The sequence below is a fragment of the Emydura macquarii genome, unplaced genomic scaffold (genome assembly GCF_026122565.2).
Source record: "Emydura macquarii macquarii isolate MOO-44397 ecotype Brisbane River unplaced genomic scaffold, CSIRO-AGI_Emac_v2 contig_2636, whole genome shotgun sequence".
In the NCBI taxonomy this organism is placed as follows: Eukaryota; Metazoa; Chordata; order Testudines; family Chelidae; genus Emydura; species Emydura macquarii.
In genome coordinates, this window is record NW_027132773.1 from 42,144,547 (window position 1) to 42,172,200 (window position 27,654).

General features: G+C 40.6%; 1 protein-coding gene and 1 long non-coding RNA gene across 6 annotated transcripts in view; one reads left to right on the forward strand and one right to left on the reverse strand.

Annotated features, from left to right (window-relative positions):
• Positions 1–27,654, reverse strand: part of SEMA3C (semaphorin 3C) — a 155,466-nt gene that overhangs the window by 125,591 nt on the left and 2,221 nt on the right. The window contains exon 2 of the mRNA XM_067564544.1: positions 26,304–26,444. Coding sequence (XP_067420645.1) covers positions 26,304–26,406 — 103 coding nt within the window. The 5' untranslated portion in view covers positions 26,407–26,444. The remainder of the gene's footprint in view (positions 1–26,303; positions 26,445–27,654) is intronic.
• Positions 4,515–8,366, forward strand: LOC137163721 (uncharacterized). 5 transcript variants are annotated; one of them, XR_010922811.1, is made up of 4 exons: positions 4,515–4,679; positions 5,716–5,852; positions 7,674–7,863; positions 8,011–8,366. It is a non-coding gene; the product is annotated as an uncharacterized lncRNA (long non-coding RNA). The 5 variants fall into 5 exon arrangements; XR_010922809.1 differs by lacking the exon at positions 5,716–5,852 and having other exon boundaries at positions 4,515–5,147; positions 8,011–8,362; XR_010922810.1 differs by lacking the exon at positions 5,716–5,852 and having other exon boundaries at positions 8,011–8,361.

The window sequence follows — 27,654 nt, forward strand, 5'->3', positions numbered from 1 at the left end:
TCCAGTCCTATGATTTAGGATTCATACTTACATACTGTCAACTATTTTCAGCAGAATGATGCAGCTATCAGGCTCAAATAAAACAATCATTGTGTATCCCATGCCTGCTTCATGTGGTTCTCTGTCCCCCTCTAGATGGTCTAGGTGCCACTAGAAGGGGACGGAGAACCACACCAAGCAGGCATGGGTTATAATTGCTCAGTACAATGTACCTATGTAATTTAATGTAGTGTCCTTAATGCATAGCATCACCATAGGTTGATAGCTTGTCTCTCCAGCCCAGGAACAATTAAACCCCACACCCAGTCTGCTCAGATCTTTCTTTTCAGTACACACTTGATTCTTCAACCAAAAATTCACAAAGTAGCACTAAAACAAAGCTATTCTCCTAACCAAAGCATGGGCTCAGAGACCCTTCCCCTTCTGCTTTTCTCCCGTGCTCTATGGTCTACCAGAAAAACCACACTGCTTCCTGCAGTTTCCCCTTCAGCTGAACTCTCAGGCCTTGTATACGAATTACCTGACTGCTTCCAAGATGTCTGAAAATCAAACAGGACTGGGTGGCCTCTGGCCCTTGAAGGAGCAGATCATCCTGTTACAACCCCCAAATCATTATTACTACTATGTGCCTGAAGAAAACTTGTCATGTTTTGTGCATGTGTTGTGTTGAGATAGAGGCATATAGCCAAAAGAGAAGGAACTTTGAACCAAACCAAAAAGCTTCTCAGATACTATCTTTGGAAACCTGTGAGTAAAAACTACCCCCAGGATTCTTATGCAACCAGTACCTAACAGAACCTAACAGTGGAAAAATGACAATATGATCTTGTTGCCGAGATGAGTTCTTCTTGAACAGTTTCTCTAAAGTATTAGATAATAAACGAGCTTGTTTTCAACACAAGGCCTGAGAGCCTTCCCTGGTTACTCTTGTTTCTTAACAAAGTCTAACTCACTCCCTTTATGTGCCTCGTTCCCTATATCCCTTTAAACTATGTTTCAGAGAAGTGATGGATCAGCTAATCTTTTTTATTCCGGGAGGTTAAACCTATATTGGAAACTCCGAGATGGAGTGACTGCTTGTCTGTATCTCTGGGAAGAACTGCAGATGTCACATAATAACTATAACATGTCTATACCACAGAATATTTTGATATTGGTGTTTAGCTCTTCTCTAGTACTAGTGTCATATTGTTTTGGGGCATGGGGGAGAAGATGACTAAGTGAAGAGATTGTTTTGCCTGTATCCTTACCTTCTCTTTGAAGAATGTGGTCTGGCATCAAAATAGAGGCTAGGGTGACTATAGCTTTTCTGAGGTGTGAGAAGTGTCAGCATCAGTGACTTAGCCCAGGTAGACAGGGCTGAGGCAGTTATTCCATCTCTTCCCCAGGAACAAGACACAGAGCAAAATCCCAGAGTTAAGCCTTCCTAAATGTTGGGAGACTCTTAAACTAGATTAATCTATGGTCCAAATCAAAACCCAAATGAAACATCCCCAAAACTCAAGGAACATTTTGAACTGGATGCAAGATATGCCACTCAGGCCGTTCTGTAGCTATTTTCTCACAGGGCTGTTGGTGGTTGCTTTCCATTTGCAGCAGAACAGATGCAGGACATCAGGACTTGTTCACTTGTATAAATAGAGAAAAGAAATGAAAAGAAAAGAAAAGAAAAGAAAAGAAAAGAAAGTCCGGTGCCCATATAACATCACCAGCCAAACTTGATAGCAAATGCCAGTGTATAGTATTCTGGAAACCCTTTGGGCTGAATACCTTAATGCCAATGTACCTGTTGTACTGTACAGATGGTCCTTAGCGATAGATAGGTCTGTAAATAAAAAATCCTAGACTACAGCCTGTATATTTGCACAGCTGTTCAGCCAATGTCACAGTGAAAAGTTTCAAATAACAATAAACATGCATAGAAGAGTTAGACAAATTTAAACATGTAAACATGTAAACATGTTAGAAGAGTGAGACAAATTTTTTTCTCAGTTACATTAATGCTGCTGGCATTTTATTGTATTGTAATGATGTAGGAGGATGCCAAGAGCCTCGGATTAGTGTCTTTTATTATTTTATAAAATATAAAATGGTGTAAATCCATTTTAATCCAGATAATGATGGAGATTCCACCACCTCCCTAGGTAACCCATTCCAGTGCTTCACCACCCTCCTAGTGAAAATGTTTTTCCTAATATCCAACTTAGACCTCCCCCACTGCAAATTGAGACCATTGTTCCTTGTTCTGACATCTGCCACCACTGAGAACAGCCTAGCTCCATCCTCTGTAAAACCCCTCTTCAGGTAGTTGAAGGCTGCTATCAAATCCCCCCTCACTCTTCTCTTCTGCAGACTAAATAAGCCCAGTCCCCTCAGCCTCTCCTTGTATGTCATGTACTCCATCCTCCTAATCATTTTCGTTGCCCTCCACTGGTCTTTCTCCAACTTGTCCACATCATTTCTGTAGTGGGGGGCACAAAACTGAACACAATACTCCAGATGTGGCTTCACCAGTGCTGAATAGAGGGTAATAATCACTTCCCTTGATCTGCTGTCAATGCTCCTACTAATGCAGCCCAATATGCGGTTAGACTTCTTGACAACAAGGCCACACTGTTGACTCATATTATCTTATCCACTGTAATCCCCAGGTCCTTTTCTGAAGAACTGCTACTTAGCCAGTTAGCCCCCAGTCTGTAGCAATGCATGGAATTCTTCTGTCCTAAGTGCAAGACTCTGCACTTGTCCTTGCTGAACCTCATCAGATTTCTTTTGGACCAATCCTCCAATTTGTCTAGGGTACTTTGTATTTTATTCCTACCCTCCAGCATATCTATCACTCCCCCCAGCTTAGTGTCACCTGTTGAGCCCAATGATCTAGCCAGCTTTCTATCCATCTTATAGTCCATTCATCCAACCTATATGTGTTTTACTTGCTGGCAAGAATACTGTGGGAGACCGTATCAAAAGCTTTGCTAAAGTCAAGGTATATATACATGGTTGTCAACTTTTAATCATTAACAACACAAAAGAGCCATGGAGGCTTGATCTATGGCCTTAGTCTAAAAATAAAACAAACTCAAATTCCTTTTTGCTAAATTGCCATCTATTATAGTTTGAACTTTTCTGAAACCTTACTCAGCTAATGAAGTTTAATCCACACGTGGCTTAAAGCAACAAGAAAGGGGCCTGTGTGTGTGGTGTGAATGTGGTTTGGCAGAAGAGGAAGCCTTCTGAATGTAAAGGGTAGAAAGCAATGGAAAATGGAAACTAGCCTATTGCCCCTTTTTTCCAGATGTCTGATTGGTAAATAATACTCTAATAAAACAGATAGGGGAAAAATTAATAAGGTTGTGACAATGCCATTCATTGTTCAGTCCACTGTTCACACTCAGTTTCCATAATATATGCTGTTTTTCCATGTGAAATAACTCTATACCCCTGTATAGAAACTGAAAGCTTTTAGCAGTGTGCTCATGGGTTTGAAGATCTCTTTTCCTGGGCAGCGGGTTATCAAATTGGGGGAGATGTTTAATGCAAAGAATTGTTGGGCCAGTGCATATTTTAGTTTTGCAAACTAACAGGCAGTCCCATAAGGAGCTTAGAAAGAAACAACAGTGGATTTTAGAAGAAAGAGAGGGACATTAAAGAAATCAGCTGTATGAAATCCTTCTGTAATTCTACCATTTGAAAGACAGCCAAATTGCCTTTTTTTTTAAAAGGGAGTAGAAGCTCTGGATTCATTATGGGAAAATCTATGATTTGAGGTAGGATCTCTTATATTGAAGCAAGATCTATCATTCAAATGATTAGTTCCTTGATCTGTGGTTTTATGTAGTAGGAAAAATATTTCACATGTTCCATAATTTGTTTAAGATTCAGCAGACCTGGCTATTAATTAGGAAAGAGTCAGTAAAGGTTTTCAGCAACAGAAAAACTGATTTGCATTTGTACAGGTCATAATTCTATCTAGGTACATACGTGGCTCTTGTCACCTCAGTATTTGAATGCCTCACAATCACTAATAGGTGCTATCCTCCCACCACTCAATGTGAGGTAGGGAAATAGTATTGTTACCATTTACAGATGGTCACGTAGATGGTGATACTAGATATACTACCAATTCTCTGTTATTGCAAGGTTGAATATAACACATTTCAGGTGAGAAAGTTAGTCTTACATCCCTTTTAACAGGTTACTTAAAATGGTTCCCTTTTACTGAATTGGTTTGCCTTTCCTGAAATGGAGTAACAGACTTGTGTTTCATTTAGAGATGTGAAAATTTGGGAGTGCTTTTGATTTTGCAAAATATCCTTATGCTGGGGTGTTCATTCCACACTAGTCTAGAAAGGTTTAATGAGGTTGAGAAGGGGCCGATTAACTGGATAGGCCATGAGTGAGGGAATTAGGTGGTCTAGGTAACCCCTGATTGATTATGGAGGCCAGCTGAGAAGGAACTGCTGGGGCTTGTATAAAGGCAGGGAGTTACCAGTAGAAAAGGGCTGTACTGAGAAAGACTGCAGTAGCGCTCTGGGCATTAGAATAGTGAGCGAACCTCCCTTTATAAGAGACTTTTGGCACTTGGTCACCCTTGATACAAGGGGACTGTGAGAGACTGAAGTAGTGAAGAAACAGGGACAAGACAATAGAGCTGCAGTATGTGGAGGTCTTTGCTAAAGGCAAGTCACAAGTGCATCCTCCTGATCCTGCTGAAAGGGGATGACAAATGTGAAGGGGAATCCAGATGCTACTCAGGCAGGTCTTGTAAAACCAGCAGAGATGAGGCATAGGCATTTATGCAGGAGTACTTAGCAAAGTTGGCCAAGGAGCAGGAATATTTGCTCAGGATCTTACAGGAAATGAGCAGGTGCCATAGGGGTTGTGAGTGGGCAGGGTGAAAGCTCTAGAGGCAGGAGGCCATAAGCCAGATCAAGGGACTGTTACATGTCTATGGGTGGAGGGGACACCTAAAAAGAGAGTGCCTCTACCTATACTGAGATAAGAAGCCTTGTCTGGAAGGCAAGGACACAGAAAAGCCCACATATCTAACTTGTTAGGACAGCAGGAGGGAGAGGCTCTTGTTTTTCCTGTGGCACATGTGAAGAGCTATTGCGCTCACAAAGAACAGAATGGTAGCCCAGGGAAAGGCAAGGTTCCACCTAAGGACCTGTAGAAAGAGTGGGTGGCCTGCAGCATGGGCATGAGAGTAGTAGAGAAGGCTGATCATGCTGTAATGACCGAGAGTGAGAAGGAAACTGGGAGGGAGAGAGAGAGAGGTTGCTATGAGGATAAGCCTGAAGGAGGCAGGGATAAACACAGAGACTAGGCAGAATACTGTAGGAACTCAGACCCCCAAGGGAAAGTGTACTGGGGGACTCTGAGGAGCAAGGGGATGAGCTAGAAGAAAAGCTGCTAGTCACACAGCTGGCCTTGCAAGTGGCTGTGCAAGACCTGGAGTTCCAGTGGGAAAAATTCAGAAGCACTATGGAGAAGCAGGGCAGATTGCTTCTCCTGGTGAAACACCTGAAGTAGGAGAAGGAGGACCTGTGGGCCCAGCTTTGATCAAATGCAGGGCAGGAGGCATCTGTACCCCTGAGGGTTGCAATCTTGAGGGGCAGGGTATGTGATGGGGTGCTCACTCCACACTAGCCTGGAAAGGGTTAGCGAGGTTGAGAAGGGGCCAGTTAACAAGATAGCTCACCTAATTTCCCACAGATGTGGCCTAAGTAACCCCTGACTGATGATGGAGACCATCTGAGAAGGGAGAGGTGGGGGTAGTATTAGGCAGGAAGTTGGCAGCAGAAAAGGGCTGCAGTGAGGAAGCCTGAAGTCACACTCTGGGCATTGGAGTGGTGAGCAAACCCTAGAGACATTCCTCAATCTGATTTTTATTCTGCACAATCAAAACTAAAACTAGGGATTGATGACACCTGGGTTCCACATTCTTTCCATCCAAATTCCATTCCACATACTTTCCATCCAAAAGTTCAGGGAGGCTTGAAGAAATGGTCCAGGTTTTGGCCTGTTTCAACAGACACTTGTTGTGATCAGGTATGAAGAAAGAAGACTGCTTTAATCTGTTTGTCTAGACATTTTTTTAAATTGACTGAGACTGATCATAATAAATTACTGCTTTCCTTCCACACCCATATTTTTTTCCACTGAAATATTGCAGGCCTTTGCACTGCTTAGACAAAATAACCCTTTGCCCTTGATTTTTCTGAGTTATTAAGGAAATTAAATAGACTAAAATATGAAAATATTAGGTAAATATATGCAGCAGAATGTTTATAGAGGAGCAATATTTTTCTGACCTTCACCTGAATTGTAAATTTTGTGGTAGTTGCTTGACATGCCCCACTTTAGCTGCTGCTAGTTATTATAAGACAGCAAAACACACAAGACGCTCTAGTTCAGTTTGAACCAGACAAACCTCAAAAAAAAAAAAAGTTTGAGTGCAGCTGTGTGGATTAGTGGCTAAAAAGAAAAGAAGGAAATTCAAACCTGCAAACCAAATCGATGTATCTATAAATTATATAAAGTAGCAATTACTGGCACATGCGCTGAGGAGAGGACAATAGCAGGGGGGTGCCTTTTTTACTTCCAAGAGGACACTTTACTGTCCGAAGAATGTAGATCCTGAAGTTATGCAACTGTCACCTTGTTTGTTGAGCCTGAATTCTGGACTTGCAACCCCATGATCCAAACATTTTCATGGATATCTGAAGACTAGCTAAAGAGGGGTATAAAGAGTGGTACACACCAAAGTTGGGAAATGACATTACGCTTTGATTAGGCAGGAGTTCAGATTTTACCAAGATTCCAAATAACGGAACTGACGCTCTTTCAAAATTCTAGTGTTCATTTATGAGTCACCCAATATCTGGGCTACTTAGTGAGAAAACATTCAATTTATTTTCATGCAGCTGTGGAGGGTATTCTATAACCACAATCTTTTTGTTAACTTTTACAACAAAGTGGAGATTTCTAGGGTGAAATCTTTGCCCCACTGAAGTCAATGGAAGAATTGCCACTGATTTCAGTGCAGGCCAGGATTTCACCCCTATTCTTTTATTTTCTGCCTGTGTGCCTGATCCAAAGCCCAGTGATGTTAAAGGGCCATTAGAACAGACCCTATGTTTTCACTAAAATTAAATTTCTTTTCCAGTTCATCTTCTCCCTTTTGAATAGGGTCTCCTTCTAAACTGTGATGTAGCCAAATGGACATAGCACACACACAGTTGTTATCCATGCTGTAAGTTTAGTTATTTTTTTATCACAAAGGTGGCTGTTAAAAATGTGTAAACATATAGACATCAGCAAGTGAACTGTAAGTTTTGTGTCACTACATACCTAAGGGCTTGTCTAGACAATCCCATAGTTCAGACTACGAGTGTGTGAATTGCAGAGCACATTGGTCCTCTAGGACTAAGTTAAATCATGACCTAGGTATCTTTTAGTTCATGCCAGCAGCATCCACGCTAACGCACACTGCAGTTCATCTCCTTGCCTCCCCATAATCCAAACTGTGGGGCTACATAGACTTATTCTTATTTTAATTCATACAGAATTCCTGTTAAAGTTGACCTGAAAACAAAGGAGCAGAGGAGTTGTTTTTCTGCCCCTTTCCCTACCTTAATGTACAAAGGAGTCTTCCCTTTTTTGTCTTTAAGGTGTTTTTACCTGCTTCTGTTTTTACACTGGAGCAGCAGTTTCCAGCCTTCTCCAGACCATGTCTACGAGTTTCAACAGCAAATTGTTTCAGGACCCCACTCTCCTAGTTTCAGGATTACCATCCTATCCAGCCATAAAGAAACTGAGGGTCATTGTGCATCTCCCTCCCATGTTGAGAATTCATTCTCTGTAAGTATTGGGTCTTAACTGCCCTGTTTTGTTCGGGGATGTAAATGGACACAAAAGGGTCTTATTCTGCAACAGTGTTGGCACTAGTTAAGTTTTAAAATCAGAGTAGCAATAAATCTATTCTTTCTCCTTTGCCTTTGATTTCAGTTTTCTCACATACAGCAGGAGACAGGCAAGAGAGGGTGTGGCAGCTGGGAAAACAGAGGCAGGATATTTTGCTATGAACTGTGACACCAAACATCCCACATTTTATTCATTTGGGCAGATGAACAACTGTTCTATCCAAGAACAACCCTTGCCTGACCAAGACAGATGTTGATAATTTCTGCAGATAAAGAAAACTACCAAAGGATTCTGTTATTTTGTGATAAAAGTTGATACTTTTTGAAGAATAAATGAAGTTATCTTCATCTCACCCACAATCTTTTTCACTGGTGTTTTATTACAATAGATAACACCTGCTGAGAGCCTTCTGTCACAAAGCTTTTGAAGGCTGATAGCAGCTTCATGCTAATATCTTTCAGTGGTTTTGGGATTTAAACCCATATCCTTAGGATTAAGCAAGATCAGTTTAAAATGAATAATCCTTTATAGCCAATATGCCTGTATCCTTCATGAGACAGAGAATGAATCTGTTCAAATGGCAGACTTTAAACCGGTCAATCCACATAGATGTCCAGTTTCAGTACCCATTTCTATACCTTACATTTTACTTCTATTTCACTGCTCTTAAATTGGCCTAGTGTTTAAGATCATTGTTAGAGCTTTCAGTTAAAATTATATGCCGTATTACCTCAGTTCCCTTCTTCCCTTCCTCTTGAGGTCTGATAATGGGACACTGAAGCTTCCACTTCTAGTTTGCTGATATGAACTTAGCCATGGGTAGGGACCGAAAGTTACCATCTGAAGCCTTCTGTGATATGAATTGGTGGTGTCAGTCCAGTGCCTAGTGGATGAATAGTCACCCTTCAAAACCCACAGCCACACTGGGCGTAACTGGCACTGAAGCCAAGGATTTAATTGTGGTCCCGCTGAGATCATTGGCAAAACTCTCATTGGCTTCCATAGATACAGGACTTCCCCCAAGAATGTAATGGTAGAAACATAATATGGTCCTGATTCTGAGTTTACTAATATAAATTTTAAATGGGTGAACAATGAAATGGTGAGAAAAGAATCAGGCCTTTCTGTGTTCATGGGAATTACAAAATTAGTCTGGTCAAAGAATCATACGTTTTGTACGTTTGCCTGATACCAGAAATCTGCTAAATATTGTTATTTTGTATCTTTGTGGACCTGCAGCTGGCCAGTGGTTAAGACTGTGAAGCCACTTAAATAGTAGTCCCACTGAAATCAACCACTTGCCTATTGGGATCTGGCCCTAAATGTTCAAGAGAAAAAGAAATGCTAGTGGAAATCTAACATTTTCACACTCAATTTTAGAAAGGGACTATAACTGTCTGTCATGGATGGTGAGGTGAGTTTACATCCGGAAATCTGATAGAATTTTAAAATCTAGATACTTTTAATTCAGCTTTCACCTTTCAGAAATAATATAGATACTAGTAACATGTCTCCAAAGGATAAGTTTGTGAGCAAGTGTCACATTACCAGATGCCTGCAGCTACACCTTATGTCTATATGTGTATGTGTCTGTAATATATATATTAACAATATATATACTGCAAATCTTTATAGTATATATATATTAGATACATTGCCTAAGATTGGTAATATAAAACTTGCTCACAAGCGCACATACACTGCAGGAGTCTGTTTTATCTGTTATATATAGTATTATGCACATAGAGACACACTTTGAAAATGGTGAAATTGAAATAAACTTTATCCAGATGTTGCAGTAAGCAAAGGTCTCAAGCCTGTCTTAAGACAGTTTATTTTGAAACTTGGTCACAAATGCGGTTTGTTTAATTTAGCAGTAACTTTATCTTAGTACTGAAGGAGGTCAATAGAATTTCCATAACTAAATAAATAAAATACAATTCTGCTCTGAAAAGACTGCATTTAATTCCACTCACTCTGCACACTCCATCAGAACCTGTGCAGTGATTTATTCATCCTTTTTATGAATAAGCTCAGTGTAACAGCAAGGAGGCAATCTCTCTTTCACTTAAATGAGACAGCTAAAGAGATTAAATGCAGAAAATGTAGGCAGGATCAGCTGACAGATTGCTTCATGTCACGCTTCACATATAGGATTTCTATCTCTTCTGAAGAGAGATCTTTCTAAATATAATAGATATGGTACAGAGATATATATATATATATATAGAGAGAGAGAGAGTGTTTCCTTTTGGGTCGGAGCACTGGATTGCTTTAAAATAGAATAATTTCTGTATTGTTCAAAACTTTTATATTTTCGTGCCAACAATTTTAGGCACTGTATTTTGTGTTAGGCACTGAAACAAAAGTGACTGGAGGTGCTTATTAACTGAAGCTCCCCCCCTTGAGATGTAATACTCATTTGGATCATATTTCTAACCACTATGGGGAAAGTTACCCTTCTTCTTCTGGACCGTGCCTGATGAGCCAGCTGCCCTGAAGCCACTGCTCAAAGCAGATTCTAACATCTTAGCAGCAATTTACCCTCACACCTGCTCTGCATCAAACTCCCAGATTGTCATAGTGGGTCAGAACCAGGCACAAGTGCTGTGCAGAATGCTAATTATGTGCTTTGTTTCCTCTCTGATTGCAGAGCATGTCCTGCCCCTGAAAATGCATACTCCTATGCTCTCTGCTGTACAAAAGCAGCTGGCATTGGTGGATGCCTGATCCAGCTCCTGTAGAGAATGTCCACTGAAGCCATCTCATCTGTGTCCTTGGGACCCCTGGGTGCCATCTAGCAGAAGGTGGATAAGGTTTTCCAGGGATCCGATATCTGGCTCCAATATCTACATCAGAATATTTAAGGAGTTATGTATAGATACTCCATTTTGTTCTTAAGGTCATGGTGTTAGAGACATTCCTTTCAGGTAGGAGGTAACTGACACTTACCTCCCTTTCTCTATTCTATGCCTCGCACTGCATGGTTATTTGCATATTAAGCCAGATGTGAATTGAGAGATGAGAAAATCTACAGGAAGAAACAAACAGCAGGAGTGTCCTGTTTATAAATGAAGACAAAAGATTTTGGTCTAGCATATCTTGGAGTGCAAAGAGGCACTGAATCCTTCAGCTCTAGGAGGTAAACTGACAGCACGCTTGTTTCATGAAAGGAGGGTCCCAGCCAGTATAGCTGTAAAAGGCTGCAAACATTTAGGGTGAGAAATACTCTACTAGACCTGAGACCTGTGCTCTAACATGCCTGTTTTGATTTTATTTTATATGTAATCATTTGTTTTCAAAACTTCTACATGCTGCTACTTGACTCTTTGCTTTGTTAAATAAACGACTTTGATTTTGCTATAAACAAATCAAACTGCTGTGAGTTAAGCGGAGCGGTCATCTGAGGTGGAACTGAAAATGGGCTGTACTGCTTCTTTGGAAGTGTCACACCTTCATTGCCAGGCGTGCTATATAATACAAATGGGGGACGACAAGCACAGCTCAGTGACTTCATTTCAATTGCTTCTGTTTGGGACTGAATATTCCCATTGCCCCTTATTTATTCATAATATCCATGATCATTGTAGTCACCGTAGAATTACTTACAGTCTCTGCAACCCCACATTCTTGCTCTCCCCAGAGCATTAACTGTTTTTCTCTAGTAAGAACCTTTCAGAGAAAGAAATTACAGAGCCTGCTTCTCTGTTTCTTACAAGTTTATGTGGAATTCACAATTATAAGCCAAGAAATGTACCCTCTTCAGGTTGGGCTTGTCAATTACTCGGTTCATGGGATGGGACAATCACAGAAATGAAAAAGAATAAGCAGATGGAATGATAAATATTGGTTCCTCCCCTTATTTCTCCTTGTTGCTGTTTGTGGAGGTTATACACAAACTCACGATTAGCTGATTTGAGATGTTCTCTCCCATACTCAAACTGATTTGAAGGGGATTTTCTACAGCATAGCTTAGAAATCCTTCCTCAAACTTATCCCAGGCTATTATCCCAGCATGGTGTCAATGGGAATTCCCAGAAGGTACAGATGCCCCATTCACTGTATTAAAATATAGAGCCCAAACTGTTTCTCTGGACAGGCCCTGTGCAAGTCCAAATCAGATGTCCCCATGGAACTGGGAGCTCATCCTCTGTAAGGTCAGTGAAGGATTGAGGAGAAAAGTGACTCTGACATGATTGCTGGCGACTCATTTCAAATGGACATCATCAGTGCTGCCTCTGATCTCTCCAGTCTTTTGGTGGAAGAATCTTATGTTTCCATGATCCAGTCTTCCGGAAGAGCACTCGCATTCCTGGCACTGGCCGACATTGTTAGTGCCCTGTAATGACTCTCATTTTCTCCAAGTGGTGATGACACCAGGGCTTATTCTTTTAAATAGCACCAGTGCATATTTTGCAAGGTAGCATTAAAACATATGGACCAACATCTATCTCGTGGGAGGGGGAACACTGATGCTGGCAAAGAGAATGGTAAGCCTGTCTCTGTAAGCACTGGTGGTGTGCAGGATAATATACAGTGTGTCAGGGTTAAGCCTGCCTAGCAATCAGCACTGCAGGCCTGGCCCCAGCATCAAATATAACCCCTTAACCAAGACCATGCATATCATAATGGGTAGGGATTGCACCATTACACAGCACTATTGGATCGCAAAGGAAATATTTGGAGTCCTTTCTTTAGCTCTTCCATAAGAAAATGCTTTGACAAAGATCTTTTGAGACCATCTGATGGAAGGTACCACTTTTAAGTAGTAAATGTGAATTAAGGAATTATCTCTGGCCAAATTCCTACATTTGCAAATAAATCAGGTGCAAAGTAAAGAGGCCAGTCTATGTGATCTAACGGTCCCTTCTGGCCTTAGTCGGCATGAAATCTAACTGCAAAATACATGCAAAGAAGCTGGAGGGCCACCAAACTACTCCAGTATTGATTCATCTGGCATAAACTTCCTCCATAAGCCCCTCTGAATATCCCACATAGATACACGAGAAATAACCCTTGTCCTATTCTGCTTCCGACCACAACCCTTCAGTGTCTCTGCATATAATTGACAGCATTTGAAGATTAGATAGGCTTAAAATTACTTGAAGATTCCTACATGCTTATCTACCAGTTTAGGCATAGAGTCCTTGAGCTTTGAAATTCTGGCTGCATATGCCTAAGTATGGATTTAAGGGCCTAAATGTAGGTACCCTAGAAGTAGAGTTCCAAAAGTGTGTAAGGAAATGAAATTCAGTGGGATGTGTGCTGCGGTGCTTTACAAATCTTGGTCTTATTTTTCCAAAGATCCATAGCAAGAGCAGTGGTTATGGTCTCTTGGTGCAGCAAACAATTCACGTGCATGTTGCAAACACTGTTGTAATTGGTGGGGGGAAGGGTACATTTTACCGGGGCCCGGCCCAGGCTGCAACCTCCATGGGTATGTATGTGGGATAGGGCCCATGTGACAAGTTTGTACTGGGCCCGAAATAATTATGCTTGGGCCCTGGGGTGGGGTGGAGTATAGGAGAACTAATACAGAGAGACGTTGGCTCTCCAGCCAAACACAACTTCATATTTCATAGTCAAGTATGTGTGAATACACCTCCTTTGCCTAAATCTATACAAATATCCTGAATACAAAGTGCAATAAAACTCATGAAGGTTTTAGACCCTTTTGTCTTCGCTGTAGGTTATATACGTTAAGGAAGCAGTGCCGCTAATGCAGTTTTTCTGAACAGTGGCAGGAAGAGGGTTTTTTAACAGAGTGAGTTTTAAAAATTCCAGCTGGATTCACATTAAACCTACCAAAAATCTAAGACCGGGATCAGCTCTCCATGCCAACTAAACCCTGTCAGGCCTCTGAAAGTAACTTTTTGAAGAAATGCCAGCCGTTTTCTAGAAAATAATATCTTAATTGGTTCAGACTAATAAAGCTGAAAATGCCATTTTTGGGATGACAATGCTTGCATTGTCTTATTCCAGTTTAATATTCTGGCTTCTAAGAACACTACATATTACTGTGTTAACGCAAAAAAAGACCCATCACAAAATTATAGGGATGCAGTGGGCTTGAGTGAATGAAACGGCAGAATGAGGAGGAACTTTTAAAAAGCTTGTACCATGCCAGTGCAAATGTTTTAAAGGCAATATTTTCACAGAAGTCTCAATTTCTTCCATTTTCAGGTGTTCAAGCTAAACAGTGACACCAGTAACACAGAGGTTGATCATATTTTCAGAGTGCTGCAGGAAGCAGTGTTGGTGATTTAGTAGGTGAAGCTCTTCATCTAATTTCGACTGGGTGAATTCTGGTGCTGGAGGCATCTTTTTGATAAGGCATCAAACTGAGGGCTAGATCTCCTAAGGTTAGTCGAGGCGGCACTTTTCACACGGGCATGTCAGCCTCACTTTTGGAACCAAGTGAAATTCCAAGTTGGGTCAGTACATCCCACCTCCTCAAATGTCCTCAGCAATTCAGTATAATACAGTATTCTTCTCAATTCCCTGTCCCCAAATAGCAAAGGCAGTGTTATATGCCGTTAAAAATATGGCTGTGCTTCACTCCAGAAGAGGCTGTGCTTCAGTGGCAGGCCAGATGATTCCTGGGCGGGTCCAGAGTCCAATCTTGCAAATCACCTGAGCTCAGTGCTCTTGTTGCCTCCAGCATAGCCCTTAGTCTCTAAAGTACTTTGGGATCAAATAGATCCCATTCAAGTCCAATATGAATCATGCATTTATATGGAGGAATTAAAGCTGAGCATGTTTTCCATTTGCATTTGACTTATTCCATCTCTAGTAATTGAGGTTATGGGAAGGTTCCCAGCATATTTATCCCATCTCTTGATTTTCCTACCTAAATATTGCATACACATTTAATTATGTGCCTTCCAATTTATTTTCTTCTTTTCCTGTATGGATATTGGCAACCTTGCTCTGGTGTGTTTGAGAGGTAGGAAAAAATCCTCCTCACCAATCCTGACCATCATTTCTTGAAGTGATATAGTGATCAAACAGCTGCCTCACATAACATATTCCTTTTGCCTTGTATATCCACTTCACCAGCTCATTTAAACTGAGCCATGAAGAGTAACGGAATGATTTATGCAGCTGTTCAAAGCAGCAAAATATTTGCCAAACCGAATCCCCATAAGTCGATTTATTCTGCACCACATGCTACTTGTGAAAGCTGAGGCTATCATAGATATTTTTCACTAGGAAATTGGGAAGGACAATGAGAGTTTAATTCAGAAAAGCCACTTATTCTATGAGAAGGACATAGGAGACTTTTTTAGAGCTGCTGCAATATGAAATAAATGATCTTACCATGAAAAAGAAACTTTGGAACTGCAAAGGGAAGAGTAAAAGTAGATGAATGGAAAGCACAGATGACTGCAAATGTTAATCTGACACATTTACATTTACTGTATGACTATAAAAAAATGCACTTGTTCTACATTTCAGAGTGTAAACCTCATCCTTTTGATGGGTGAAAGCAATGTCTTTAATGAAAGAATTTGGATCCAACCTCCTCTTGGCAATTAAGTTTGTAGAAAATTCACTTTAAGACAAAATTCTTCCATTATGCAACTTGGCAACTCATCATCTACATGTTTGAACAGTGGTTCCCAACCTGAGGCTTGGGGGCCAAAAGTGGCCCCTCCCACTGGCTGCAGAAGGAAGCCACTGCCTAAGGACCCAGGCGAAGTGCGTTGCTTCAGGGCTAAAAGACTGGTGCAGGCTCCATGCTGCAGCCAAGGGGACAGGCGATCAGCGCTCCCCTCCCCCTGGCTGTAGCAAGGAGCACAGCAAAGTGCTCCGCCTGGGTCTGTAGGCTCTGGGGTCCCTGCTGGAGCCAGAGGGAAGGGAGATTAGCGCTCCCCTGCCCCGGCTCCAACAGAGTGCAAAACGCTCTGCCTGGGTCCCTAGGTGCTGGAGTCCAAGCTGGAGCCAGAATGAGGAGAGCACTGATCTCCCATCCCACTGTCTGCAGAAGGGAGCCACTGCCTAGGGACCCATCTGGAGTTCACAGGGCTACAGGATGTATGCGGTTTCCCTGCTGCAGCCAGGAGGATGGGAGAGCCTCCTCGTGAACTCCTTCCATCTGGCTGCGGGACGAGGACTGCTGGTGGAGACTGGTGACCCTTTAGGATAGTAAAAATTATATCTGTGGCCCTCGAGCCAAAAAGGTTGGGAACCACTGTGTTAGAAGGTAATTTTAGTGAGGCAATCATTTATCCCAGCAGTAGCTAACTAAATTAAATAAGAGCTCAAAATAGGGTGACCAGATATCCTGATTTTATAGGGACAGTCCCGATATTCAGGACTTTTTTCTTATATAGACACCTATTATCCCCAGGCCTGGTCCGATTTTTTTACACTTGCTATCTGGTCACCCTAGCTCAAAAGTCTTTGTGAAATCCCAAACAACTGCTAAATGTTACATTTCATGCAAGTCTGGTATTTGACATTTGCACTGAGAATAAATACTTCATATAGAAAAAAAAATGTCACTACACTCCCTCCCTTAGATTACTGTGGTCATTAAAAATCACATGGCACTTAGAACTAGCCGGGGTGTCATGTCCTGATGTCCAGGCCAAATTCTATTTTGAGAGATACTAAGAGCTCAGACCTACGAGGTGCTGAGAAACTGCTGTAGTATGCTGAGTGCCCTCGACTTCTGTCAATTTGAGGATGCTCAGAACCTCACAGGAAGTGCTCAGCACCTGACAGGTTTGGGCCCAGAATGCTTATCTAAATGGGATCTATATATTGATGTTGTATTTCTTTTCACTCCTTTTTGTGAATTTACTGTGACTGCGCTGGTGGACAGTTGCTGCAGTGACGTGTAGCCAGTATATTTTAAGAGGGAGCACCCAGAAAAATAATCCCCTTGGAGCATGATAAACTTCCCGTACCAGGCTTCCATGTAGATAGGTGTGCAATCCTGGAACTTTTATTAATTCATTCTCCCATTTAAACACATTACTGGTACATATCTATATATAAGGAAGAGGATAACATAGCGTGGCACTTACATTAAGTCTGCAGGTATAAATATTTATACTGTATTCCTGAAAATATCCTCACTAGAGCTCAGGGGTTAACTTGTCTACTCTGAAATGAGATGGAGTGGAGATTTTGTAAGGACCCCAGTAGTATCCGCTTCTGAAATTACTAATTGGTTTACTTGAGTGCCTAGGAGCCCTAGTCATGGGTCAGGATCCATTGTGCTAGGTGCTGTACAAACAGAATAAAAAGATGGCAAAGGCAAAATCTGGTTTATTTTAAAGGCAAAAGATTTTCTCTCCAGAAATATTTTTATGAACCTCAGGGGGGGAAAAAAGCATCCCTGGCAGGGGTGATGTAGCCATATCTAGAGAAACAGTGATTCCCATGCAGAGGCAGTGCAGTTACTTCCAATCCTCCCACCAGTTTGGTAGCAGGATTTTAACAAATGACTCACAAGAATCACATTAGTGAGCAGGTATTCTGTCCCCCCAACAATTAGTGGTCAGTGGTGCATGAAAGGATTCTATAAGTATGCCACATGCATCGGGATCCTTAGGAATGAAACGTCTCTGCATAATTTAAGATATTACAAGAAGGCATAGAATGCATCAGCAAATTGTGTCCTTATCACTAAAGCCTCTTAGGTTAAAAAAAAATGGCCACAGGAATGCCCAGTCCTCTGTAAGTGAGTATTGCTGGAGACAAATAGAAACCTACACTGAAAAAGATCAAAGCAGTCATGCTGAAGGAGGAAATAACAAGTCCAAATGAGAGAACATAATATCTAATCCAACTGCTTATTTACTGAAAGAGCTCACTCAACACCCTCCAATAAAAGAGTAATTTTTGTGTGTCTGACACCCACACAAGCTTCTGAAGCATCGCATATCAAAGTTCACTGTGAACCTTTCGAGTACATATACAGTTTTATAGAAATGGCCCATGGCCCAGCTATTGTTATTGATATTCATATAATTCATGTTAGGATACTAGGCATGTTAATGCCTTTCTCTATTTGTAATTTTTTTTTTAAGTAACAGGAGATGCATTGTATATGGTTGTCAATATGATCTGTACCTGAGTAGAGATTGCAGTATTTGGCCTGGAAGAGAAGGCAGAATTGTAGCAGGGGAATAATGGAACTGACCATTCCATTTCTTCTGTGGCAACTTGAGAGGATTAAAACAGGGAGGGTTTGTCAAAATGAACTGAGACAGCTTTGGCTTTTGCTAAAAAATAGTCAAAACCGGAGGTGGTTCAGCTCCAGGGTCTGCTCATCCAAATCTCCGAAGATTGAGAATGGGAGAAAGTTAGGGTCAAGACCTCTCTCTGCTAGAATATATCGTTGCTATTATGGAGTGGGAGAAATATTCAGAGCTTTTAGTACTCTGAGTAAATTAATTTGTGACTTTGACCGAGAAAAGGACTCAATGAGCAAGATCTTTACCAGCTTTTGGGTTTGATTCTCCATTACTTTCCATCTTTTGCAGTCATTTATTGCTCATCATTTCCTCTAATGGCTTCAGACACTCACTGGTGAGCAGACAGAACAAGACCTTATTTCACCTTGACTATCCCCCTGACCTCCCTGTATGATAGTTTTCATAGCTGAAATTCATAATCCACCCCACACCCCATCTCGTCTTGAATATAGGGAAAGTAGGTCCAAATCTACTCTCATATGCACTGATGTCAGACAGAAGCCATTCCAGTGAAGCAACTATTAGGAAATAAGGGTTAGTGAGAGAAGACTTACGTTATTTATCAATGGGAGCTTTGCACATGGAGCACTTCCAAAGAACTCCGGACTTTTCACATACAATAGCACTTCCTTTAATGCGTCTTAAAGGCGGACTTTCTTAAAAAAAATCAGTACGTGCCCAGTTTAAATAATTCAATTAGTTCTGCGGATGTCACATTACCTACACTATGTCCACATTTGCGCATACACAGTTTTTAACAAAACAGCAAGCTAAATGAACCAACTTAAAAATAAACATATTTCCTATGCACAGAGGTGGGCTGCTTGCTTCTGAATAGCTAATACAATTTAAAAAAACAAGTTTGGATTTGTAATCTATGTACGGATTTTAATACAATCAGACTATTTGGCTGTCACTTCTGTCCGAGGTAAGGGAACCTCCTCTTCCATTTAAAAATGAAGTGTAATGTTGAGATTTATAGTCTATGGTCTGAAATTTTTCAAAAGTGGCTTGTGATTTTAGGTGTTCAATTTGAGATATCATAAAGGGGCCTGGTTTTCAGAAGGTGGCTGTTACAGCACTTTCTAAAAATTAGGCCCCTATTGCTATGTTTATTAAGCTCCAGTCTACTTAACCTGGGCTTGCAGACTTGGTCGCAGCAGGACGTGGGCTCTGACTCATGCTCTGAGCAGGATCCTGGGACTTGCTGAGCCAAGTTCTGTTGATTTGTGTGTGGATGAAAGGGGAGCTTGGGCTCAAATCTGAGTCAGCACGTGAGCTTAGTGTGCAGTGTGGACATACCCAAAAATGTGCCTAAAGTTCAGGACAGAAAATCACTAGTCACTTTAAAAAATGTGACCCTAGATTTCCAGAAGAGGATGATGCTCTGATAAAGTCTGAGAGAATCTTGATGAGTGCTGTATTCAAAACAGAAATAAACCCCTTTTGGGGGTTTTTAAGTAGCTTTTTACCCTACAATTCTCGATTCCCTTTGGAAGCAGCTTTTGTTAAGTGAACAACACAAAAGATCCCATCAGCTATTTGACCACAACACTACTGGCTACTGGGACTGTCATCACCACAGAGTAGCCCAAATAATAAATGAACTTCTTATTAACTGTGGAAACGTTAGCAGTGAGGGATTGTTTGAAAACAAGCTGTGTAGCTGTTGCTCAAAAGCTAAAAGAAAGTGGTTCTCGGTTTCTTTATTTCTCCTGGAGGGCAACCACAGGGGTTATATTAAATCTTTTGAAATACGTTGACAGTTGAAAAAGTGTTGCTGCTGCTCTGGTGACATTTTATGCTTTTTAATTGCTATTAATGAAGTGGGCTGAGTATTAAAGGTTATTTACTTGTTCTAGTAAGTTGTAAGCCTTGAGGAAAGCCATAACTGCTTGCAAACATGCACGAACTTAGAACTAATCCATTACTTGTGTGTCATTTTCAGCAAAGACAATTGGGGATCCGCCTGGGAAACTTCTATTTAACTATGTTGTTATATATAAGGCTGAGTGAAATGTGCACAACAAAACTTCAATCCTGTGAAACTCGCCTCGTTTGGGCATCTCAATATGAATTAAAAAGTCAAAACAGGTTTGCTAAGAGGTCCAAGGCTCAAAAACTACCTGGAACAGCCTTGCACCTGATTGAGATGAATGCAACATGCATGGTTTGGAAGCACATGAAACCCCAGACTTGAATTGTAGCTATATGTAAATTGAAACCAAAGCAAAGCTTTGTGCTAGCTTGTGGCCTGATCCTGCATCTTTTACTTGGACAAGACTCCCACTGGCTTCAAGAAGAGTTTTTCCCATGAGAGGGCTGTAGGTTAGGGCCCCAAAATCTCAGTTTCCCACCTCTGTAGTAGCACTGAGGAATGTGTGTACACAAGTGTATACATTAGTGGGTTCGGAAACAGCAGCGGTTGGTCTCAATAGTCCATGAGTTAATTACAGACTGTGTTTGTCTTCTGCTAAACTGCATAGATTTAGGATGCTCCAACATATCCTGGTGTGGTTTATCCCACCCCAGTACCCCCAAACACACTCCCCTCACAAGTCCAGAATTAGGGAGCTTAAAGCTACCTTCACTCCCTCCTTCCCACCCTCTTCGCAGCTCTGCTGAGTGCAAAAGCAGTGAAGCAGAGGATCTGGCCTCTACAGGACAATAAGGTTATGATAAAACTGCCAAGACAGATTAGTGAATTCCTGAGCCTGATTCTCCAAGGATTTGTGCCTTGTCTAGTCACCCTTATAAAGTGAATAGTTTGATTCTAAAATGACTTCGCCTTGCACAGATGTAAATGATGGTACAAAATGCAAGGCATTAGAAACTCAGGCACATAATGCATACATGACATTGGCATTTTTAAGGCACCTAAGGCGCATACAATGCTAAATTCCACGCTAATGTCAAATAAACATTTAACAATCCCAAATGATATTTTAATTAGAAAGGGGGACATATTCCTGATTTCAAAAACAGAAATTAAGGGTATAATCCTGTTCCTATTGAAATTAATTGCAAGACTCCCATTACCAGGCCCTCAAGATATTAAACAGGCTTATTTTTAATTACATTTCCATCTTGATGCAATGGATGACAAGCAATGAAAGCAACTAATGATTCAGTCATTTCAGATCTCTATCTTTCCTGATGAAAAATGGAGTGTGTCAAGTTGCTGCCTGGATTCCCCTATGTCAAGTGCTGTGATGTGAATAACATCACGGGACTTGTTCCTAGAGGATCAAGTCAGATTTAAAATGCATCACTCTTTTTTCTCCTGATTACATCCCCCCTCTCTTTCCTTCTTTCTTTTTTTCCCTCATGTATGTACTGCTATTATAATAGCAAGACATGAATTCAATACAAAATATGAGCAATATTGTGCGGGCATCCTGAGTTAAGAGAAATAACTTAACTTGTCTCTGTTGGCTAATTTCATTAGGTTTAAACCATAAGGGCCGATAAAAATAGTCACATTTTCATAATATGCATTTTTAAGTGAGAATCATTCTACTAAAAATCAACAATTCTTGCATGCAATATCTTCTGGTAATGATGGCCAATAACTGGAAATCTCCATATACATTATTAAAGAGAATGAACCTGGAGGTACATTAAAGATGAAAGGGTGATTTTGAAGAGTAAACTGCATCACATTTCACCTTTTTCAGTCAGAACAATGCACACACACAGAGTGTGAAGATTTGTAGATGAGAAGTTTGTTCTGTAGATGGGGCAATTTTCCTGTTAGACATAGCAAGCTAAGAAATCCCTTTTCACATCCCAAAAGCAATTCTGACCATCTGGAAAGCAAACTTAACAAAATATAAACTTACTGTTTTCATTTTACATGGAGAGCTTACCATTTGTTACTTCAGATAATGCTGAACATATTAAATATGTATATTTTAAATAGGGAAATTTTTATGTAATATATAATTTTTTACTTCCGAGACTTGATCAGAGTTGTAAAAAGCAAGAAATTCAAACCAGATACAGTATTGAAAAACAAAAGAAAATTGCTCTAGGCTTGACATTTTGATGTGCAAAACTCATGTGTGTTTTCAGAGGAAACCCATGAATATGGCTAATAGCTGAGGCACTGAGAGGAAATGATTAGATCAGTCCATTTAAACACTGACACAGCACAGCCTTGTGAGGCTCAAGAGCTACCATGACTACTACTTCTCTTCTCAGATATTGGCACAGGTATTCACAGTGAGTAGCAAGGGGGCTATGTGACTATAAAGTTTACGGACCATGCCGAGCTGGGAGGGGTTGCAAGTGCTTTGGAGGATAGGATTACAATTCAAAACGATCTAGACAAACTGGAGAAATGGTCTGAAGTAAATAGGATGAAATGTAAGGATAAATGCAAAGTACTCTACTTAGGAAGGAACAATCAGTTGCAAACATACAAAATGGGAAATGACTGCCTAGGAAGGAATACTGCGGAAAGGGATCTGGGGGTCATAGTGGATCACAAGCTAAATATGAGTAAACAGTGTAACACTGTTGCAAAAAAAAAAAAAAAAGTGAATATCATTCTGGGATATATTAGCAGGAGTATGGTAAGCAAGACACGAGAAGTAATTCTTCCACTCTACTCCACGCTGATTAGGCCTCAGCTGGAGTATTGTATCCAGTTATGGGCACTACAATTCAGGAAAGATGTGGGCAAATTGGAAAAGAGCAACAAAAATGATTAAAGGTCTAGAAAACATGAGTTATGAGGGAAAATTGAAAAAACTGGGTATGTTTAGTTTGGAGAAGAGAAGACTGAGAAGGGACATAACAGTTTTCAAGTACATAAAAGGTTGTTACAAGGAGGAAGGAAATAAATTGTTCCCTTTAACCTCTGAGGATAGGACAAGAAGCAATGGATTTAAATTGCAGCAAGGGCGGTTTAGTTTGGGCATTATGAAAAACTTCCTGGCAGGGTAATTAAACACTGGAATAAATTGCATAGGGAGATTGTGGAATGTCCATTTTTGGAGATTTTTAAGAGTAAGATGGACAACCACCTGTCAGGGATGGTCTAGATAATGCTTGGCCTGCCTTGAATGCAGGGGACTGGACTAGAAGACCGCTCAAGGTCCCTTCCAGTCCTGTAATTCTATGAGTAAGAATAGGAGAGTCTAACCCTAAGAAAAAATAATCCACAATTGCAATATTCATTACTCCACAAAAACTGAGCTAACTTCACCAGGGCCTGAATGGATGAGCACTTCACCAGAAAGCAGATCTAACTCCATTTATGGAAGGAAGATGTAGTACCAAAAGTACATGGTGCTGGCCAAAAGAAGTTAGTGACCCTCACCTCTATCTAATCTGGCCCACGTTACCATAGTATCTGAGCACCTCACAATCTTTTATGTATTTATCCTCACAGCACCCGCTGAGGTACTATTAGTAGCAGTGCTATTATTCCCACTTTGCAACTGAGTGCAGATGGACAACTGAGGCATTAAGAGACTAAATTACTTGCTCTGGGTCATACAGGACATCTGTGTCAACCTGGGGAACCAAACTCAGGTCTCCTGAGTCTCACGCTAACACCAATATCACAGGATCATTCTTCCTGGTTTTTTGAGCTCATCCAGTTGAGATCTGTAGGTAGAAGCTCATGTTTAAACCAAGACACTCATATTCAGTGTTCTCCCATTAAATTAGGGTCAGCTAGGCTTATTTTCTGTGCTATTTAACGTAAAAATGGTATGGTCTGGTTTGTACAACCCTATTATGGTCCTGGCTAGAGCAGTAACACACATTCATAGCAAATCTTGCCTCTGTACAGCCTGGGAGGTTTGACTCAGTAGTGAGAAATACTGATTCATATCTTAAACATCCTCTGCTCTTCTAGGTGGCCAGCACCACAATAGCTATCTTAACGTCAATGGAGCTATGCCAATTTATACTCTCTGAGGATCTGGCCCATTGCGTTTAGCACCTATTACAGTACAATATGCAATGCATTGCAATCATTCCTCTTTGTGAGGGCTTCTCTCCAAAAATACCTTCCCTGATATACTGGAGCTGCCATCCTAAAATCTCAGAATCGTAGAAATTAGAGCTGGAAATGATCTATTAAATGTAGAATTCACCTCTACGCTCTGTTTTTTCCAGGATGGAATTAAGACAATTAGAGATGGAAAAGACATTCATCATACTTAACATTTACCATGTGTTTCTCTGTATATTACCGGTTTGGGGAGAACTCTGCCACCAGAAGGAGAATTCTGAAATCTTTTGGGCAGTGGAAAAAATAGGGAGTGGGGGTGAAGAATCCTGGTAGACCTACTTCTCCACCTCCCCCTGAAGGAAAGAAGGGAAATATAAAAACAAAGAAAACAGGGCCAGATCCTTTGGTCTATCCTTTATGCATCTCTCATTGCCTAGAAGAGAAGAGAGGCTTAAAGTCACTATGCGGCCTGTTAACTGGCACTGAGGCCACCAGATTGATTCAGGGAGCAACTTAGAACCACCTTAGGGCTGCTGTAACTTATACTAGCTTCTCATAGCACCGAGGAAATGTTTCAGCAGCTATATATTACTGGAGCCTCAGGACATCCTGGTCGCATCCACTTTCTCCATGTTATACCCACTACACCAAAGTCCTGGTTGTTGGGTAGTATAGGAATCACTAAGGTGACTCTATGCTACCCAAGGATTCCCCTGTACAGGGGTATCTTAAGTGTCAAGACCTGCCAACTTCAGGGCAGCCGTGCACCAGGAGACCAATGCAAAACTGCCCTAATGCAGGCAGAATCTGCTCCCTCTTCAAAGACAGACACCCAGCATTTGTATAAGGCTGAGAGATCTGAATATTAAGTGTCAAATAGCTACTAATATTAGTTCAACAGAATTGATAGGCCCAGAGGGCACATATATCTAGAGAGGTGACTGGGATCACAGTTTCAGGCAAGGAATAAGAAAGTAAGTGCAACAGCTTTCCAGATATTTGGGTGAGTGAAGCAATCATAGAGTAAATGGAATCAGTCTTGGAAACACAAGCAACTCGTGACAGGATGAGTGGCCTTTCCCACTTATTCTTCCTGTATTTCTTTATTATGGGCTAGATGACTTAGTCACACTTTGCAAGTGGTTTGGACCGTGATCAGTATGGGCTGATAGATAAGTCTGGCAAAATAGCTTGGCCGGAGGGTGGAATTCCTTCTAAATTTCATGACGTGTAATCTCATGAATTTCCATTCAAACCTCAGAAACAGCATATGCAGAAAACATCAATCCGAAGCATATTTTGCAGCATTAGATTCTTTTCATTTAAGTACAGGGTTTGTCAAAGCCTTTAAAAAATTCTCATGCAAATATATTGAGGGGAAAAAATTGCTACAATAACACATAGAATCAGCACCATAAATGCTAACAGCCGGCATGCAAGGAGGTTCGGTTTTGCAATTACAACATTTACATTCCTATTATGACAAAGTACAGCTCCACATTTTAAATGAAAGAAGTTTTAGAGGTCAACTGTACACATACTTTGAAAGCAAGTCTTTTGATAGTCTGTTCACAATATGGGCATCAATAATTTGACTCAATGTGCATTTAAAATTCATAAGCATACCCACCACTTTGTGTGTCCACGGTACACACACAAAGACCAATATTGTACAAAATGGCAGGTGATTTTTGATGCACAACTTGAGATCCCTTAAAAAGGCCTGATTTTCAGAAGGCGGGTTCTCAGCTGAAAATCGGGTCTCTTTAAAGGTGTCTCTCGATGGGCACCAAAAAATGGAGGCAACCAGAATCATTGATCTCTTTTGCAATTGTTGGCCATGCACTTCATACATCCCAATATGTATTGCAATAACTACTTTTAAAAATACAAAAATTAAGAATACATGCCTTAATTCTCAATGAGCCACAATCACACCTTTTAAAAGAGAAAAGAAAAAAGAAAAGAATCCCCATGTATTTGCACCTGTAATTACTGCTACTACTAGCCTCTGTGTGAAAGTTACCCTCAGCATTGGCTCTCGGGCAGGACAGTAATACAAATAATATAAAACAACAATTATGTGGCTCTTCATTTAGAAGCCAGAACCTTATTTATTACTCAGTTATTGGATTGAACTGAAAGAAGAAAATGTTCTACAATAACATTTGCTTAGGAATGTTTATCTGCTTTCTTACCATTGAATGTTAGGAACACCCTTGCTTGAGGCTGTGAAGATCCTTTTACAGTGCTAAAGTAAATAAACATCCCAATCAACACATGGACTGCTAGAAATGCCATATCGTCAGATGTGCAACTTAATATCCAAGAAATAAAACCTAAAAGAAAAAGAGAGCCCATTACTAACTTTACATTATATAAATTATGTGGACCAAAATCAACAGTATGGAACAGTAGGTGTCGGAGAGCTTTGCCAGACCGAAGGTATAATATATGACACTTTTGCTTTTTTCTTTTTAAATCTCAAAATGTTTTGTCTGGATATGTTCTGTGTTGGCATTAAAAGAACTGTAAGTATGTTACTTAGGACACATAGAGATAATTTTTTAGATTAGACCCAGTTTATTTCGATAAGGACAATTCCACCTGCTGGAAAAATAATTATGCTAAATGTCAAGGCAGAGCAAAGCAAGGACAGGAGATAATGTTTCATGAATAAAAGCTGGTTGATATTTTTAGACCTCTCTCCTTACTGTACATCATGTTTAATCTATGCAGTTTTTAAACTTCAGGCCTGCTCCAGAGAGCCCTCAACTTTTTGTTTTTTTAAAATAGTGCATTTTCTAGTATATAATAAATGACAAAAAAGACATAAGGTGAAATACTGGGCTCATTAAGTCAATGGCAAAACTACCATTGACTTCAACAGAGTCTGGATTTCACCATTACTCTTTACACCTAATATTCATCAACTGCTGCTTAGGATGGTCCCATTCAGGGAGGTTAGTTGGATTCCCAGATTTATGTTTTAAAATAGGAATAAGTCATTCTATATGGTACATAAAGACTGGGCTCAGTCCATTGCTTCACTCTCTTCACATAACACTGGTGAGTGTATTCACGTATCTGATTAAACTCAACTTTCTGTGTAACCTTTTTAAGGAAGAATACTACAAACTTGCTGCTTTTCTAATGCCAATGTGGCTCATATAGGGCCTCATCCAAAGTCTCGTGGATGAGCAAAACTTCATTCAAAACTAAGCACTAAGACATAGCACTTTGACAACACCTCCCATCTGTGTATCTCAAAATACTTTCCAAAGGCTAATGAATACAGCCTGAGAGACAGGCAAGTATAATTAGCCCCATTTTACAGATATAAAAATGGAGGCTTAAAGAGGGTAAGAGATCTTCCTATAGTGACACACAAGTAGGCTCTGAATCCCCATTCCATTGCACCCATTTGACATCAGTTTGATATGAATGGATTTATACCAGAGTAAACTTGGTGCAAGAGGGTGGGAAATTAGCTCCCAAGTCTATTCTCTGAATAGAATCCATATATACTGATTCCTAACCCCATTCTGA